We start from the raw sequence: 19960 nt of genomic DNA, 5'->3' as shown, positions 1-19960 counted from the left end.
ATAAGGAAGAAATAATAGAAAACATGAAAATGATGAATATATTTAATTATTTAATTAACGTTAATACATATATAAAACATGATAGTATTGCTTTTATATGTACTTTAGCGATTCAGACTGTAAAAATAATTGATTTAGCAAAAAAGAGCAATACATATACATTATCAGAAGCCAACCCATTTAAACTTTTTATTCATCTAAAAAATGAACGTAAAGTGATGAAAACGCTATAAGAAACATTGCACTAAAGAGAAACATCCGGCTTCGACAGAACACCTGATCCATAACAATCACGGTTTAATGCTAAAACACTTCTCACAGCTACTGCGGAGCAGTCACTTTCTGCAACCAGTTTGGCTCCTCCTACAAAAAACGTCATCTCTCTAGTCAGACGACAACATCGCTCTTCTTTCATCTTAGGGCTAGGCATCGTTCTTATAAACAAGATCCCCAACGAACTCACAAGTTCATTCATTCAGCTGCGACACAGAAGAGAAGATCATTACGTAAGACTTTTATTTCATTCATCTCTTTGTTGCTTTATTTCTTGAGGCCTCAATAAACGATTTCTTGTGTAAGACCACATCGATAATGTATTAATTTATGTCATACTTAAATAAAAGTATTTTTTTGCAATTTAACTAATTGTCCATGAATAACTAATTCTCTCCACTGTTCGAATTGAAGGGGTCTGGGGGTTCCCGGACCTCCTACAAGCCTTAAGGGACCCCCCATAAAGCACAAAAATATAAATTAGAGGGGTCGCCTGGTTTTAATTTAAATTAAAATACTAAATGAACTTAAAATTCTCATTTTGAACTTAAAATTCTCATCGTTATTTGTACTAATTAACTAATTCAAATGACTTCTGTCTGAAATAAATAAACTCGCATGCTGTTTTCTGGAGGAATTGACAGACGAGTTAATATCTCTATGTGCTTGTGGAGTATTTTTTTGCCTCAGTTGCGGAAATAATCTTTAGTAATCTTTAGGTTTAAGGGTTTTTAAAAAAATCTTCTCAAACAATTATTTTATAACAGTGACAAGGCTACCCACTGAGACTTACGGCTGGTCCACCCAGTCACATAAAATATTTTATTGGGAAAGCAGAAGAAATCACGCTTAAATGAAAATGATAGTCTCTTTAAAACTTATCTCTCAAATACGCATCTTTTAGAAATAAATAACTATTTATAGAAAGTATTTTTGCATGTGTTTTTTAAACCTTGGAAAAATGTTAACATGCAAGCGATTTTAAACAATTTGAGCCAAAGATGTTAAAGTGAGCTGTTGTGTTGTGTGCGCAAAGACAATGACGCACACACACACACACTTAAATGGATGCACACTTATAAGCGGACGCAGATGCGCGTTTCCTAAAGCATTCAAACACAAAATTATTTCGAAAGTCTTGGCAACTAGTCTCATAAAAACAATCAGTTATGTCTTAAAGTGATTGCAAACAGTTCAGAAAAAAATCAGATCTTTGTGTTGGTTTGAAGTAGCAGTTCTTATCTGCTAATGTTTGTGTCATTTATATCAATTAAACAACAGAAAACAAAGGAAAATCACTATGTATCTTATTAATTATATTTAATTTATACCATGAAGAAGATAGTGTTATTATTCATTTGATTCTATTTATGTACAAATACTACTGTTAGATCTTACTTTATTTGTAACTTTGTTCTTTTCTATTTTTATATGCTCCTAATTTCTTTTTTGTTCTTATGTTATTTTCCCACCCCCAGTTTTGCTGATCCGAAAATTATTCTATCCATGACTCAAAAAACGCAATGTAATGCATTTAACCAATACTTTATAGTAAAATTATGTAACTTAAGAATGAGTCTATTTCTCCCTATTATGTGTAGAATTTCTGGCCTTGCAAGTGTTTCACACTAATTTGAGGGGTAACAAATGTTCAGAGTTTGAGTTAAGGGTAATTTGGGGTTTCTTTGATTAAAACCAGGATCAGATGATTGTTGATCAAGGACGATCACATCTCACTTTGTGAAATCACAGCGACCCTATAATGAGGGTGGTGGAGCTCAGCTAGGGGACCCCCATAAGCTTTGACATAATTCGAACACTGAATTACTCTCACAATCTCTCTTTCACTTTGTTCAGGTTGTGAAAATGGAGTCTTTGTCTGCAGCAAACACACAATTCTCTCTCAATGTGTTTAAGAAGATCAGTGAGATAAACACTAGTGGAAATGTCTTCTACTCTCCTCTCAGTATCTCCTCGGCTCTGGCCATGGTGTCACTTGGTGCTAAAGGAAACACAAAAGATCAGATCTTACAGGTGATGACACATAAAGTCCAGTTTCTGCATCTTTGGGCATTTTTTACTTTAATGCACAGAATTATGAGAGTATTGTGGATTTCTTTGAGTTATTGAAATAGTTGTTTATTTTTATGAGTGTTGTTGTAGGTTCTGTGTCTTAACAAATCTGGACCAGATACTGAGACAGCTGATCAGGTTCAGTACGAATTCATGAGACACAAACCTCATGACTTTACAGTAACAATAACAGTGTTTGATTTATTTGCTGTAATAATACATTACAGCTCTTTGCCAGTATCTATTTCATTATGAATTATTTATTAGAGTTGATGTAGAGAGAAATCTTCTGTTCAGCAGGAGGACCAAATTCATTCCAGCTACAACAAACTCATGAACGAGTTGAACAAACCAGGAGTGCCATATATGTTGAGTCTTGCCAATCGTCTGTATGGAGAGAAATCCTATCAGTTTATTGATGTAAGATGAGTTTATTCAGTCTCTCACTCATGTTAATAAAGATTCTCAGATCTAATGTGACTTTCACTTCATTTCATTTGCTGTGTTATAGAAATTCATTAGTGACTCACAAAAATACTACCAGGCTGGACTGGAGTCTGTGGACTTCATAAAAAACTCAGAAGCTGCATGCGTCAACATCAACAACTGGGTGGAGAAAACGACGCAAGGTTAAAACTTTCTTAAACTTAAAAGTTACCATACACTCACAACATTAATTTCTTTTTGATGTTTCCTTGCAATGAAGTTGTATGAAAGTGAAAAGGTGCCGTTTAAATTGTATGGCAAACGCTGCAGAATGTTCAGACAGAACAATAAATCACTCGGTCCATGTCCTTATTAAACAACTTTACTGTTTCCAATTCAAATAGGTACAGATGCGTATGTATATGTGTGTGGTTCTGCAAAAGCATAATAAAGAAAACTGTGAACACAATAAGAATAAGAAACAGTAATATTTAAACATTATACAATGACTTACAAAGTAGAAAGTAATAATGCAATAGCATTAGAATGTCTTCACATCATTACAATATGTGTAAATTACCTTAGATTGGTAAATATTCACTTTAACTCAATCATTCAATTAGCAAAATAAACATCTTAAAGTAATAATCGGAATAATTGCTATCAAAGTCTTATCTAACATGTTTACATTGATATTAACTTCAAGATTATGTGTGTACCGAGTAATACTTCAATAGTATAAATAAACATTTAGTAGCACTAATAACACAATGAAGTCAAATCTAACAGATTATAAAAATATTAAGCTACTTACTTTTTGAATGTACGCACACAATACTAACAAACTGTTATGAATGGACCAGATAGCAGCCAGCCACGATAGGCAACAACTTGTGCGAACTTTCTAGCATTTAGACATTTCCGAACATGAACGATATAGTTTAGTTAACGTCTACCAATGAAATGACGAGTTTAAGTCATGTGGTTAACACATATTAGAAAACATGTTAAGTAGCATAAAATGTCCGGCAGAGGGCGCCATTGTCATTAAAGTGTGGCCTTTTGTACAGAAGTACTTGAAAGTATGGCTGCGTTCAAATACCCACACCAGTGGTCTTTGCACTTGACCACCTGAGGTGGCAGTGGCTCATGTAGGTTGTCTACAAATCGGAGGGTTGGTCTCTAATCCCCGGCTCCAACTGACCAGGTGTCGAGGTGTCCTTGAGCGAGACACCTAACCCCAGCTGCTCCCGATGAGCTGGATGGCGCCTTGCATGGCTCTGAATGAATGAGTGAATAGGTGAATGTGAGGCAACACATTATCCTAAGAGCTCGCTCTGATTTCTATAGAGTTGGCTTAAATTATATGTTGGACGTGCCTGCCAAAGAACAGTCCCTGGAACAATTTCGCCGCTTTTGTGGAGTAGGTGCTGACCTACTGTGACTCACCCAACACCTCAGAGGACATTGCCTGCGTAAACTGTAAACCAGATTAACCCCCTGAGCCCAGCGTCGCCAGCACCCCGGAAGTCCTCTCCCCAGGCCAGGTGCACGAGCCAGCTTCACCATTGAGCGACGTGGGAGTCCAAGTGGAAGTCGATGAGAGCTCTGTTCACACTCCTACCGCTGAGGGTGAGCTTTCGATGGTGCCTGGAGCTTATGACTTTTTGCTGGATTGTGCAGTGGACTGCCTGCCCTCCCTATTGTCCCCGCTGGTTCCGTCCAGCTTCCCATCATCTTCACCGTTGTCGCAGGTCCCGCCCGCCTCTCTCTCCCTCCTCCTCTCTAGTTACCAGCCAGTCCAGCAGCAGTCCACCTGGCACAGAGTCAACCCCTAGCTCACCCTTAGCGTGTTGGCGTCGCTGGGTAGGTTGGGCCGAGGTGCGCCTTCTTTGCTAGCTGTCTCTGGGGATGGGGGAGGAGAACAGGAGGTCGCCTCAGCCCATCAGTCCAGCGGCCTCGTCTTAGGACTCTCCTCCCTCCTTTTCATCCACTCCCATTTCTTCACCATCTCCACCAGGCTCCCTCACCTCTCCGGCTCTGCCCTGGTCCCTTGTCAGCCCGCCCTCTCCTTTGGACTCCACTCACTCCTTCACCGTCCCTCCCTCCATCCTGCCAGCTCGCTTGGGCTCCTTCGATCTCTGGACGTCTCCTGGGGGTTCGTTCTCTTTGGCTCTGCAATGAAGGTCTGCATCCCCGCCTCCACATTGGTCGGGAGAGCCACCAGCTCCGCCACGGCCCTCCGGATCTTCGGCTCCCCCCCATACAATGGGATACACTTAGCAAGTGTGAAAAAGTCAATCCAGGTAGTAGCAGCAATTTGCACCAAAACCTATTTGTTTTTTATTTAGGCTATTTAAGTTCTTTAAATGAACACATCAGTTTTTTGTAATTATGTGATAAAAGCATTTGCAGATGTTTTACAAAATGCATAACAATGTTTGCAATGAAATGTGTAACACTATCTGTTTTACTACTAAAATATTTCATATCCATTTATTAACTTACAATTAAAGGTTTCTGTGACATCTCGTGAGGTTTGGGTTAAAGTCTCACTGTTACATCCAGAACATGATGCATGATGGGATACGATTAGCCTTGAATATCGCTCCAAAGCAGTATTTGAGAGAGTATGGGTTTAGTGTGGGTTAAGGGCACTGCACTTTCCAGTTTTAAGACAGGACACTCTTGCGCACTTTCTGTCTCATGCACACGCTCTCAAGTGGACAAGACCGCAAGTGTGGGTGTTTGGACACAAGTTTTGTCTTGATTTGTGCTGTACAGAGTTTCCAAGATTGTATTTAATATATTTGTATCTCAGGGAGGATCAAGGATTTGCTGGCACAGGGGATCCTTAATAATATGACACGTTTGGTTTTGGTGAACGCCCTCTACTTCAAAGCGAACTGGGAGAGAAAATTCTTCCGGCCATACACTGTTGATCGACCATTTAAAGTGAACAAGGTGAGATTCAATGATCTTCTTATGTATGAGCTTCAGTATTTTGACATGAAGGATTACTGATCATGTTCTCATTGATGTTTGACAGAATGAAACTAAACCAGTGGAGATGATGAATCAGGATAAAGACTTTCCTCTGACCTTCATCCCAGAGGTGAACAGTCAGATCCTGGAGCTGCCGTATGTCGGGAATAATATGAGTATGTTGATCATCCTTCCAAATGAGATTGAAGACGACACCACTGGACTTCAGCTGGTGAGACAGGAGAGATTGCGAGTGTTTAAAGCTTTATTTCACATCAACAGATAGACATTAACATAACTCTCTTATCCAGCTGGAGAAAACACTGACCTATGAGAAGCTCATGGAGTGGACCAAACCTGACAACATGAAGATACAATACCTTGCATTATCTCTTCCTAAATTCAAGCTGGAAGAAACTTATGACATGAAGAATCTACTGGTGAAACTGGGAATGGTGGATGCTTTTAAGGGGAAGGCAAATTTTTCAGACCTTTCCCACAATAATGATCTGGTGGTGTCTGAGGTGATTCATAAAACCTTTCTTGAGGTCACTGAAGAGGGAACAGAAGCAGCAGCAGCTATTGGTATGGTCTGTATTTGCGAAGATGGAGGCCCCGTCATTTCAAAGGCTTTCAATGCTGATCATCCCTTCCTGTTTTTCATCCGACACAATCCCACCAACACCATTCTGTTTTATGGACGCTTCTGTTCTCCATGAGCTCCTTCTGGTAAAGATGATGTGATTGTCATGTATTGTATGGCTACAATCACTGCAGAGCCTGAGGAGCAAATCTGCATCCTTCAGGATACAAGCCCAACTCTCCAACTAGACCACAACTTTGTATACATGACAAACAATAAATCCTTTGCATTATTTGCTTTGCATTTTCACACTTGTGTTTTCTGTGTCTTCTTCTGTGGTACTGTTGTAAAAGTAATACAACATTAAAATTTGTGGTAAGCAAATTGTTTGACCCTATACTGCGAGTGACTTTGTAGCATTTGTCTGTTATTAACTATTGTTTGAGACCAGTGTTGGGAGTAACGTTACAAAACATTACAAAGTATAATATGTAAGGAATGATTGACGACGGGCCATTGAATTATAAGAAAATAATGCACACCAAGGTGGTAATGCGGCACGACGCGAAGCGGAGTGCATTATTTTCAAATAATTCAATGGCCCGTCGTCAATTATTCCGCTTATACCACTGTTACCACAAACATTGCTCTGGTGCCTATTTTTAAGACATTTGAAAGGTTAGGTGTGCGGTTTACAGAAAAATAATCAACACCCATAGAACATTTCTCAGCCAATCAGAATGCAGCATTCAACAGACCCGTGGTATAAATTACAGTAATATATTAGTTTTTGCTGTAACGCAGTAATATAACGCATTACTAATAAAATTTTGGTAATATTTTACTCGTTACAGTCTTAGTAACGAGCGCGTTACAACAATGCATTTCAAAATTAGACCGTGTTATTTTTTTTTATTCTTGACCAATGCGCGCGACCAGCATCCACACATGAAAAAGCTGTGTGTAAAATAGTTATGGCTGCGTCCCAGGCCGCATGCTTCCGTGCTGTATGGTGGGCGAAGAGCACTACTTCTCGTGCTGTTTGCCTACTGTATAGTGTGGAGGTAGGCGGTTTGGGACGCAGCGTATACGCACAACCGGCGCAACGTCATAGAATGCCTCTGAACAGGTTCACGCCCACTTTTGGGGGAAAACAGAGTAGACCTTCCATTGACTTCCATTCAAAATAACGAAACAAAGCAACGTTCGTACACAGCCGGCAGGCGTAAATAAATTATGAAATCACTCAGATTAAACATGTTGAGTAATTATCTGTCCACCCTGCCTGCCATAGAGCACAAAAGATACATTAACACATTTAATTTGGTCTATATAAAAACATGTCCCTTTCATTCTCACAGCGTCAAATTTGTGTAACAACGCTCCCTATTGGCCAGAGGTGTCTTACCCGAACATTTACTCGTACCTCATTGAGTCAACAGGGAAGCAAGTGAATGATTTTACTTTGTATTTGAAAGTTACTTTGTATTTATATGTCTTTATAATTAGAGTAATGAGTGCACTTTTCCGTCCAGCCATACAACTAACCAGGGGCGGATCTGTGCCACCCTAAATAAAAGCATTGCCACCCCATATGCCACCCCAGCGCGGGTATCCTAATATATATAATATATACCCAAGTAGGCTCTTTTAGCCAGAAAGGCAATGTAGTTTTTCTCTGCGTGTGTTTGGGGGTGGGAGACAGATATCTGATGATGATTGGTGTGTGTGTCTTAGATGGGGTGGGACAACCACATAGCTGATGATGATTGGCTTAATTTCCATCGTTAGCCAACCAGAGGCAGCAGAGTTCATACACAAGCATGAACAGTCAGTCCGAGCAGAAAGTCTTTTACAGTATAAAAAAAGTCTGCACAGTCTTGCTAACATGGTGACTTGGTCGCTAGATTAAGAAACTTTTTAGACCCCTTTATAGCGACTTTATTAAAAAGCGACTAGGACAAATCTAGCGATTTTTTTCTGGCGTGGTTGGAGACTTTTGGAAACTGCTGTGAAAGGATGCATCGCCCCATCCAAGGCACTCACATGCAGCCCGGTTCTCTCGCTGCAGTCCATCCCTTATCCGAGTCGCACAGACCCTCATCAACAGAGCGATGCGAAGTACAACGAGCTCAAAACAAAGGTAGCGGACGCAAGCACAAAGTATAAAAAGCACAAACGTTACTTTTCCATCGTTGAGGTGAAGAATGTGTATGTAACGTGCAACTTATGCCCATGAAGAAAGAGTCTTTTCATGTCTGTAGCAAGTAATTCTGATCTAATAAAGCACTTCACATCATCACATGCTGGCAAAAAGTTAGTGGTTTCTTTTTACGGTCTTTAAGTGATTAAGTTGAGCATCACATCAGCAAATCAGAGTACTGAATATGGTCATATTTTACAGATAAATGTTGCATCAGGATAAAAATACAAAAATTAAACTGTTGATTCTTTAATATTGCCTGAGGTAGTTAAAACAACTGAACTGCAGGTGTTTTAGCCCGTCATGTCTTGTTAGCTACTGCAGCATTCAAAATATTCCATATGTGCATATGAAATCACTCGTTATGATATAGTCTTCATTAAGGAGATAAAACTATTCAGTGTTGTGTATGTTAAGAAAGCTTGAAAGACAACTTAATGCTGCCTTTTCCAGCATATTATGAAAAGAAAGGCTGATATCCATTTTATTAACCAAAAAGAATAGAAAAATCAAACTATAGGCGTGGAACGTACAAATAAAACACAAAAATATGTTGTGGAAGGGAGAGGAGTAGACGAAGTCATGAAAGAAATAAACATAGAAATGGATGGCAAAGAGCTAAAAAGAAGTAAAAAGACTGAAATCCATCATAAAGTGAGTGAAAGGATTAAAGAAGAGGGTTATGAGAGAAAGAGATGTGTGCCTTTCAAATATGTTTTACATTAATATAAGCTAGGCAAACCTATTTTATTTATATAACAGTCTTTATACCATTATGTTCAACCAGTCAGTGTTTTTAGATATTGATTAGCTGTATGTATTAACTTAGTATTAAGCCAAAGGGTGCTACAGTAGAGATGTTAAAGGTAGCTAATTGGGTACTTACTTATAGGAACATTTGTTGTTGCTTTTTTTAATGTTATAAAAATTTGAGATCCAGTGTACACCGAATATAGAAAATGCAGAATATAATTTCTTGAATCCACGACAACCATGTGTAAGAGGCAAAAATATGGCCCCATCCATCCGTTTGGCCCAACGACGGAATCCAAACGAAGGGTAATAGCACGTTCAGTCTTTTCCGGCGCTTGCAAGTGACGTTTTGGCATTTATGCAATTTTGTATTATTATCTGACTCCAAGATAATGTTAATATTAATCGGATTGACTTTACTTTTAAGAGTTACAGAATTTGGGTGGATGTTTGGTTATACTTGTTTAGCCCTACTTGTTATTGCATCCGTTCATTCGGCTACTCATGTCGCTTTGGACTCACGCACCGGCCGTTTATTAATATTTAATAATCATGCGGGCCCACGATCACAACCAAATCAAGCTTGGTCGCTGCTAGAGGTTAGACCATATGTTCAGAAGGCCGCCTTTCATGCGTGCTCATCTCTGAACATACTTTATTTTGTCCCCATAGAGGTGCAACTTAATTATTACAATATTTATTTCTAACCAGAGGCTCACAACCACTATCATAAAACAAACTGACCGTCTTCTCCAATGATAGCTTTGTATAATCGTGACATAATTTAATATGCAACTTAGATAGATTAATATTGAAATAACCAGAGGCTGAGGCTCATCTGATTTAGAGTGGTCAGACAACATTTACATGTTACTCTAAACAGGAAATTAGCCTCCACGCATCTAATTTAACTTAAACTAGCGCCAAGTGCTTGTCGGATCTCTAAAATCCTCCGCTGATGTACTACTATGCCATCTAATCTGGGATTTTAGTCCGTAAAAAACTAGCCTGATTTTCAGACGTTGCGGAAACAAGGATACATCGTAATTTACTAATCATGTCAATAACTTTCGTAGCCACAGAATAAATCCAAACATAACAATTTATTAACCAGGTAGGAAAAACATCATTCAAAGCCAATTAATATATCCAATTCAAATACAAAACAATACAACGAAAAACCATTGCATACCTGGTAAAGAGATGAAGATCTGGTTACAGATTCCTCAAAATAAAATAAAAAGAAACATGATGCTGTATCAAAGATACAGCATCATGGGGGTGCATTTCTAGATATCGAAAGTCCCGCCTAAATCTTCTACACATCTCCTTAAATAACCAGAGAACAAAGCATATAGGAATTTGGTACTGATTGGTTGTTGTAGAACCAAGGGCTGTCCTTAATCTGTATACAGTGGGTGATTGGTTTATGCTTGGAATGGGAGGTGTCTATTAACATTGAATGAAGTTTCACATATACTTTAACATTGTATTCTGTTGTTATATGGGTGAGACCATTGTAACCACTTGCAATGAGATATTTCAATGAAAAACAAATAAGATACAGATTTTAGATTCTTTGTGCATGTAGCATTTCATATACAGTTTGCTTTGAGACAATAAGAATACAAATGTGTGACACCCTAAAGGTGTGTCTTTGAAACCCAAATGTTTCTCAGTGGGAAGTCCACTGTGAATCGTAGAGAGTTGCTTTCCCGAGCACTCACTTTGCCCCCATGCAGTATCCTTTGGGGAGGTGCTATATTTATTCAGGAAATTGTCTTACACATGCAAGGATGCTTACTTCATTGCCACCCCTCGTAGTTCTCATGCCACCCCTTGCCACCCCATAAATAATTTTCTAGATCCGCCCATGCAACTAACGTTAACTGGCTTAGCGATATTTCCAGCAATCACTGGATGGCGTTGTTACACAAATTTGACGCTGGGAGAATGAAAGGGACATGTTTTTATATTCACCAAATTTAATGTGTTAATGTATCTTTCGCGTTCTATGGCAGGCAGGGTGGACAGATAATTACTCAACATGTTTAATCTGAGTGATTTTATAAGTTATTTACGCCTGCCGGCTGTGTAAAAGCATTGCTTTGTTCCACTATTTTGAATGGAAGTCAATGGAAGGTCTGTTTTTTCCCCCAAAAAGGGGTGGTGACGAAATTTACAGTCAAGTTCCCGGATGTGCCGGTAGTCCGTATTGCCGTTTTAGGATGGATAATTCTTGGTTACTGTATCAAAATTCTTCTACATTACGAGACAAAAGGCAGGGGGGCTTGGTTGCGGTGTTAGGGTTGTCATACAATGACATTCCTTTTTCATGAAACTGGATGTTTTTGTTAAAACAAGACCCACGGCAAACAATTCATTCATCTGTAACATGCAGGAAAACTCCACCGTTTTTGAAAAGTATGAGATTACAATGACAAACTGTGATATATACAGAGTTTAATGTTATGAATTATATAGGTCAGATGTTTATGCCTCTATTAAAGCTTGCAGTGCATCCTGGTCCAACCTTAATCATCAGGTTTTATCCATGCAGACTGCAGAAGAAGAAAAATCCTAAATTAAACTTACATTAAACTTATACTGATAATATAATTAATAATGAATCATTCTGTATCTCTCTCAATCTCTCTTTGAATTTTGCTGCATTGGTTAGACATCGAGTATTTTTCACTCTTTGTTTCATTGCAGTCATTTGCTAAAAATCAGACTAAAGTTTCTTTTATTTCTCATTAATGTACACTCAGCATTTTTTTTTGCACATTTTATTAAAAAGGAAAACTGAAATATCAGATCACATGTTCAATAAGTATTCAGACCCTTTTCTGTGATACTCATATTTAACTCACATGCTGTCCATTTCTTCTGATCCTCCTTGAGATGGTTAAATAGATAGAAAAGTTGTCTGTTTTGTCTTTTGTTGCAGACAAATGTAAGAGAAAGTCTACAGCATTGATTCAGTTAAAACGGACAGACTGGAGCGATGAAATCATCTGGAAATATATTAATAATTAGAATATTAATAATTAGAATAGAATTTAAGTAGATAAGGTGTCCGGTGTTCGATGTGTTTCTTATAGCGTTTTTATCACGTTACATTTATAATTTATTCAGAATGAATGTTTTATACTGAAAAAGCAATAATATCACCATTTTTAAAAATATTTCATATTTTATTCGCTTTCTATTGTTTCTTTTTATTTCCTTATATCTTAGCTTATGTCTTCTTCCTGTTTGTTCTAAAATTATTATGTTTACATACTTAATAAATATATAAATATACGCACACGCACACGCGCGCGCGCGCGCGCACACACACACACACATATGAGTGTTATTAATATATAAACAGGCATTTTTAATTTATGTGTAAACATAATACTTTTATAATAGTTTTAGAACAAACACGTAAGGTATAAATAAAAGGAAGAAATAATAGAAAACATGAAAATGATGAATATATTTAATTATTTAATTAACGTTAATACATATATATAAAACATGATAGTATTGCTTTTATATGTACTTTAGCGATTCAGACTGTAAAAACAATTGATTTAGCAAAAAAGAGCAATACATATACATTACATGCATATCAGTAGCCAACCCATTTAAACTTTTTATTTATCTAAAAAATGAACGTAAAGTGATGAAAACGCTATAAGAAACATTGCACTAAAGGGAAACATATAGGGGAATCAGCCTTCGACAGAACACCGGATCAATAACAATCACGGTTTAATGCTAAAACACTTCTCACAGCTACTGCGGAGCAGTCACTTTCTGCAACCAGTTTGGCTCCTCCTACAAAAAACGTCATCTCTCTAGTCAGACGACAACATCGCTCTTCTTTCATCTTAGGGCGAGGCATCGTTCTTATAAACAAGATCCTCAACGAACTCACAAGTTCATTCATTCAGCTGCGACACAGAAGAGAAGATCATTACGTAAGACTTTTATTTAATTAATCTCTTTGTTTCTTTATTTCTTGAGAACTCAATAAACGATTTCTTGTGTAAGACCACATCGATAATGTATTAATTTATGTCATACTTAAATAAAAGTATTTTTTTGCAATTGAACTAATTCTCTCCAGTGTTCGAATTGAAGGTGTCTGGGGGTTCCCGGACCTCCTACAAGCCTTAAGGGACCCCCCACAAAGCACAAAAATATAAATTAGAGGGGTCCCCTGGTTTTAATTTAAATTAAAATACTAAAATTCTCATTTTGCGTGTCACAAACCGATGCTGTCCGTTATTTGTAGCTACTAATTAACTAATTCAAATGACTTCTGTCTGAAATAAATAAACTCGCAAGTGCGCCTCATGCTGTTTTCTGGAGGAATTGACAGACCAGTTAATATCTCTATCTGCTTGTGGAGTATTTTTTGCCTCAGTTGCGGAAATAATCTTTAGTAATCTTTAGGTTTAAGGGTTTTTAAAAAAATCTTCTCAAACAATTATTTCATAACAGTGACAAGGCTACCCACTGAGACTTACGGCTGGTCCACCCAGTCACATAAAATATTTTATTGGGAAAGCAGAAGAAATCTCGCTTAAATGAAAATGATAGTCTCTTTAAAACTTATCTCTCAAATACGCATCTTTTAGAAATAAATAACTATTTATAGAAAGTATATTTTGCATGTGTTTTTTAAACCTTGGAAAAATGTTGACATGCAAGCGATTTTAAACAATTTGAGCCAAAGATGTTAAAGTGAGCTGTTTTGTGTGCGCAAAGACAATGACGCACACACACACTTAAATGGATGCACACTCATAAGCGGACGCATCGAGATGCGCGTTTCCTAAAGCATTCAAACACAAAATTATTTCGAAAGTCTTGGCAACTAGTCTCATAAAAACAATCAGTTATGTCTTAAAGTGATTGCAAACAGTTCAGAAAAAAATCAGATCTTTGTGTTGGTTTGAAGTAGCAGTTCTTATCTGCTTATGTTTGTGTCATTTATATTAATTAAACAACAGAAAACAAAGGAAAATCACTATGTATCTTTACAAAGATTAAATATATTTAATTTATACAATAAAGAAGAAAGTGTTATTATTCATTTAATAAATACTACTGTTAGATCTTACTTTATTTTTAACTTTGTTCTTTTCTATTTTTATATGCTCATAATTTCTTAATTTGTTCTTATGTTATTTTCCCACCCCCAGTTTTGCTGATCTGAAAATTATTCTATCTATGACTCAAAAAACGCAATGTAATGCATTTAACCACTACTATATAGTAAAATTATGTAATTTAAGAATGAGTCTATTTCTCCCTATTATGTGTAGAATTTCTGGCCTTGCAAGTGTTTCACACTAATTTGAGGGGTAAAAAATGTTTAGGGTTTGAGTTAAGGGTAATTTGGGGTTTCTTTGATTAAAACCAGGATCAGATGATTGTTGATCAAGGACGATCACATCTTACTTTGTGAAAACACAGCGACCCTATAATGAGGGTGGTGGAGCTTAGCTAGGGGACCCCCCATAAGCTTTGACATAATTCGAACACTGAATTTCTCTCTCAATCTCTCTTTGACTTTTGTTCAGGTTGTGAAAATGGAGTCTTTGTCTGCAGCAAACACACAATTCTCTCTCAATGTGTTTAAGAAGATCAGTGAGATAAACACTAGTGGAAATGTCTTCTACTCTCCTCTCAGCATCTCTTCGGCTCTGGCCATGGTGTCACTTGGTGCTAAAGGAAACACAAAAGATCAGATCTTACAGGTGATGACACATAAAGTCCAGTTTCTGCATCTTTGGGCATTTTTACATTAATGCACAGAATTATGAGAGTATTGTGGTTTTGTTTGAGTTATTGAAATAGTTGTTTATTTTTATGAATGTGGTTGTAGGTTCTGTGTCTTAAGAAATCTGGACCAGATAATGAGACAGCTGATCAGGTTCAGTATGAATACATGAGACACAAACCTCATGACTTTACAGTAACAATAACAGTGTTTGATTTATTTGCTGTAATAATGCATTACAGCTCTTTGCCAGTATCTATTTCATTGTGAATTATTTATTAGAGTTGATGTACAGAGAAATCTTCTGTTCAGCAGGAGGACCAAATTCATTCCAGCTACAACAAACTCATGAGCGAGTTGAACGAACCAGGAGTGCCATATATGTTGAGTCTTGCCAATCGTCTGTATGGAGAGAAATCCTATCAGTTTATTGATGTAAGATGAGATTATTCACTCGTGTTAATAAAGATTCTCAGATCTAATGTGACTTTCACTTCATTTCATTTGTTGTGTTATAGAAATTTATTAGTGACTCACAAAAATACTACCAGGCTGGACTGGAGTCTGTGGACTTCATAAAAAACTCAGAAGCTGCACGCGTCAACATCAACAACTGGGTGGAGAAAACGACACAAGGTTAAAACTTTCTTAAACTTAAAAGTTACCATACACTCACAACATTAATTTCTTTTTGATGTTTCCTTGCAATGAAGTTGTATGAAAGTGAAAAGGTGCCGTTTAAATTGTATGGCAAACGCTGCAGAATGTTCAGACAGAACAATAAATCACTCGGTCCATGTCCTTATTAAACAACTTTACTGTTTCCAATTCCAATAGGTACAGATGCGTATGTATGTATATGTATATGTGTGTGGTTCTGCAAAAGCATAATAAAGAAAACTGTGAACACAATAAGAATAAGAAACAGTAATATTTAAACATTATACAATGACTTACAAAGTAGAAAGTAATAATGCAATAGCATTATTTAGAATGTCTTCACATCATTACAATATGTGTAAATTACCATAGATTGGTAAATATTCACTTTAACTCAATCATTCAATTAGCAAAATAAACATCTTAAAGTAATAATCAGAATAATTGCTATCAAAGTCTTATCTAACATGTTTACATTGATATTAACTTACAATCAAGATTATGTGTGTACCGAGTAATACTTAAATAGTATAAATAAACATTTAGTAGCACTAATAACACAATGAAATCAAATCTAACAGATTATAAAAATATTAAGCTACTTACTTTTTGAATGTACGCACACAATACTAACAAACTGTTATGAATGGACCAGATAGCAGCCAGCCACGATAGGCAACAACTTGTGCGAACTTTCTAGCATTTAGACATTTCCGAACATGAACGATATAGTTTAGTTAACGTCTACCAATGAAATGACGAGTTTAAGTCATGTGGTTAACACATATTAGAACACATGTTAAGTAGCATAAAATGTCCGGCAGAGGGCGCCATTGTCATTAAAGTGTGGCCTTTTGTACAGAAGTACTTGAAAGTATGGCTGCGTTCAAATACCCACACCAGTGGTCTTTGCACTTGACCACCTGAGGTGGCAGTGGCTCATGTATGTTGTCTACAAATCGGAGGGTTGGTCTCTAATCCCCGGCTCCAACTGACCAGGTGTCGAGGTGTCCTTGAGCGAGACACCTAACCCCAGCTGCTCCCGATGAGCTGGATGGCGCCTTGCATGGCTCTGAATGAATGAGTGAATAGGTGAATGTGAGGCAACACATTATCCTAAGAGCTCGCTCTGATTTCTATAGAGTTGGCTTAAATTATATGTTGGACGTGCCTGCCAAAGAACAGTCCCTGGAACAATTTCGCCGCTTTTGTGGAGTAGGTGCTGACCTACTGTGACTCACCCAACACCTCAGAGGACATTGCCTGCGTAAACTGTAAACCAGATTAACCCCCTGAGCCCAGCGTCGCCGGCACCCCGGAAGTCCTCTTCCCAGGCCAGGTGCACGAGCCAGCTTCACCGTTGAGAGACGTTGGAGTCCGAGTGGAAGTCGATGAGAGCTCTGTTCACACTCCTACCGCTGAGGGTGAGCTTTCGATGGTGCCTGGAGCTTATGACTTTTTGCTGGATTGTGCAGTGGACTGCCTGCCCTCCCTATTGTCCCCGCTGGTTCCGTCCAGCTTCCCATCATCTTCACCGTTGTCGCAGGTCCCGCCCGCCTCTCTCTCCCTCCTCCTCTCCAGTTACCAGCCAGTCCAGCAGCTCATCACCACCTGGCACAGAGTCAACCCCTAGCTCACCCTTAGCGTGTTGACGTCGCTGGGTAGGTTGGGCCGAGGTGCGCCTTCTTTGCTAGCTGTCTCTGGGGATGGGGGAGGAGAACAGGAGGTCGCCTCAGCCCATCAGTCCAGCGGCCTCGTCTTAGGTCTCTCCTCCCTCCTTTTCATCCACTCCCATCTCTTCACCATCTCCACCAGGCTCCCTCACCTCTCCGGCTCCGCCCTGGTCCCTTGTCAGCCCGCCTTCTCCTTTGGACTCCACTCACTCCTTCACCGTCCCTCCCTCCATCCCGCCAGCTCGCTTGGGCTCCTTCGATCTCCGGACGTCTCCTGGGGGTTCGTTCTCTTTTGGCTCTGCAATGAAGGTCTGCATCCCCGCCTCCACATTGGTCGGTTGAGCCACCAGCACCGCCACGGCCCTCCGTATCTTCGCCCCCCCCCCCCCCCATACAATGGAATACACTTAGCAAGTGTGAAAAAGTCAATCCAGGTGGTGGCAGCAATTTGTACCAAAACCTATTTGTTTTTTATTTAGGCTATTTAAGTTCTTCTTTAATAAAATGAACACATAGCACTCTGAAATTAACATTTGCTGAACTTTTAGATTATCTACACTTATCTGAAACTTTTAGAAGCAGAATTGTTTGCACCTGTAAAAAAATTGTTTTGTGCAAGCAGCTTTAATAAATTTGATTTCGATGAATAAACAACACAATTAACGTTTTTTTGTAATTATGTGATAAAAGCATTTGCAGATGTTTTACAAAATACATAACAATGTTTGCAATGAAAGGTGTAACACTATCTGTTTTACTACTAAGATATGTCTTATCCATTTATGAACTTACAATTAAAGGTTTCTGTGACATCTCGCGAGGTTTGGGTAAAAGTCTCACGATTTACATCCAGAACATGATGCATGATGAGATACGATTAGCCTTGATACCGCTCCAAAGCAGTATTTGAGAGAGTATGGGTTTAGTTTGGGTTAAGGGCACTGCACTTTCCAGTTTTAAAACAGGACACTCTTGCGCACTGTCTGTCTCATGCACGCGCTCTCAAGTGGACAAGACCGCAAGTGTGGGTATTTGGACGCAAGCTTTGTCTTGATTTGTGATATACAGAGTTTGTATTTAGTATGTTTGTATCACAGGGAAGATCAAGGATTTGTTGGCACAGGGGATCCTTAATAATATGACACGTTTGGTTTTGGTGAACGCCCTCTACTTCAAAGGGAACTGGGAGAGAAAATTCCTATGGCCAGACACTGTTGATCGACCATTTAAAGTTAACAAGGTTAGATTCAAAGGTCTTCTTATGTATGAACTTCAATATTTTGACAAGAATGGTTACTGATCATGTTCTTATTGATGTTTGACAGAATGAAACTAAACCAGTGAAGATGATGAAACAGGATAAAGACTTTCCTCTGACCTTCATCCCAGAGGTGAACAGTCAGATCCTGGAGCTGCCGTATGTCGGGAAGAATATGAGTATGTTGATCATCCTTCCAGATGAGATTGAAGACGACACCACTGGACTTCAGCAGGTGAGACAGGAGAGATTGAGAGTGTTTAAAGCTTTATTTAACATCATCAGATAGACATTAACATAACTCTCTTATCCAGCTGGAGAAAACACTGACCTATGAGAAGCTCATGGAGTGGACCAAACCTGACAACATGAAGAAACAATACGTTGCATTATCTCTTCCTAAATTCAAGCTGGAAGAAACTTATGACATGAAGAATCTACTGGTGAAACTGGGAATGGTGGATGCTTTTGAGATGGGGAAGGCACATTTTTCAGACCTTTCCCACAATAATGATCTGGTGGTGTCTGAGGTGATTCATAAAACCTTTGTTGAGGTCAATGAAGAAGGAACAGAAGCAGCAGCAGCTACTGGTGCTGTTGGTAAGCTATTAATGGGACGCCTAGACATTCCAAAGACTTTCAATGCTGATCATCCCTTCCTGTTTTTCATCCGACACAATCCCACCAACACCATTCTGTTTTATGGACGCTTCTGTTCTCCATGAGCTTCTTCTGGTAAAGATGATGTGATTGTCATGTATTGTATGGCTACAATCACTGCAGAGCCTGAGGAGCAAATCTGCGTCCTTCAGGTTACAAGCCCGACTTTTCAACTAGACTACGACTTAGTATACATGACAAACAATAAATCCTTGGCATTATTTGCTTTAGCATTTTCACACTTGTGTTTTCTGTGTCTTCTTCTGTGGTCCCAGTGTTCGAATTGAGGAGGGTCTGGGGGGTCCCGGACCTGCTATAAGCCTTGAGGGACCCCCCATAAAGCACAAAAATATAAATTAGGGGGGTCCCCTGGTTTTTATTAAAATTAAAATACTACATGAATTTAAAATTCTCATGTTGAGCTGTCACAAAGCGATAGGCTACTGTCCGTTATTTGTTTCAATTTCACAATAAACTAATTCAAATGATTTCTATCTGAAATAATTATAAACTCGCAAGTGCGCCTCATACTGTTTTCTGGAGGAATTGACAGACGAGTTAATGGGCCCTATTTTAACGATCTAAGCGCATTGTCTAAAGCGCACAGCGCAACGTCTAAATGGGCGTGTCC

At 38.5% G+C, this 19960-nt stretch overlaps 1 protein-coding gene across 1 annotated transcript; it reads left to right on the top strand.

The window, feature by feature from the left end:
• The first annotated feature begins 348 nt into the window (after positions 1–348).
• Positions 349–19394, top strand: LOC129448845 (uncharacterized). The gene is given in 15 exon segments (XM_073872737.1): positions 349–506; positions 2131–2307; positions 2437–2766; positions 2858–2975; positions 5594–5736; positions 5822–5989; positions 6069–6473; positions 13052–13267; positions 14879–15055; positions 15184–15231; positions 15391–15513; positions 15597–15714; positions 18509–18651; positions 18737–18904; positions 18984–19394. Coding segments are annotated over 14 exon segments (2736 nt in total). The 5' UTR covers positions 349–506; positions 2131–2139.
• Positions 19395–19960: the final 566 nt, after the last annotated feature.

The sequence above is a fragment of the Misgurnus anguillicaudatus genome, chromosome 10, assembly GCF_027580225.2.
Source record: "Misgurnus anguillicaudatus chromosome 10, ASM2758022v2, whole genome shotgun sequence".
In the NCBI taxonomy this organism is placed as follows: domain Eukaryota; kingdom Metazoa; phylum Chordata; class Actinopteri; order Cypriniformes; family Cobitidae; genus Misgurnus; species Misgurnus anguillicaudatus.
The sequence above is the reverse complement of the archived record's forward strand: the minus strand, read 5'-3'. Positions and strand labels throughout refer to the sequence as shown.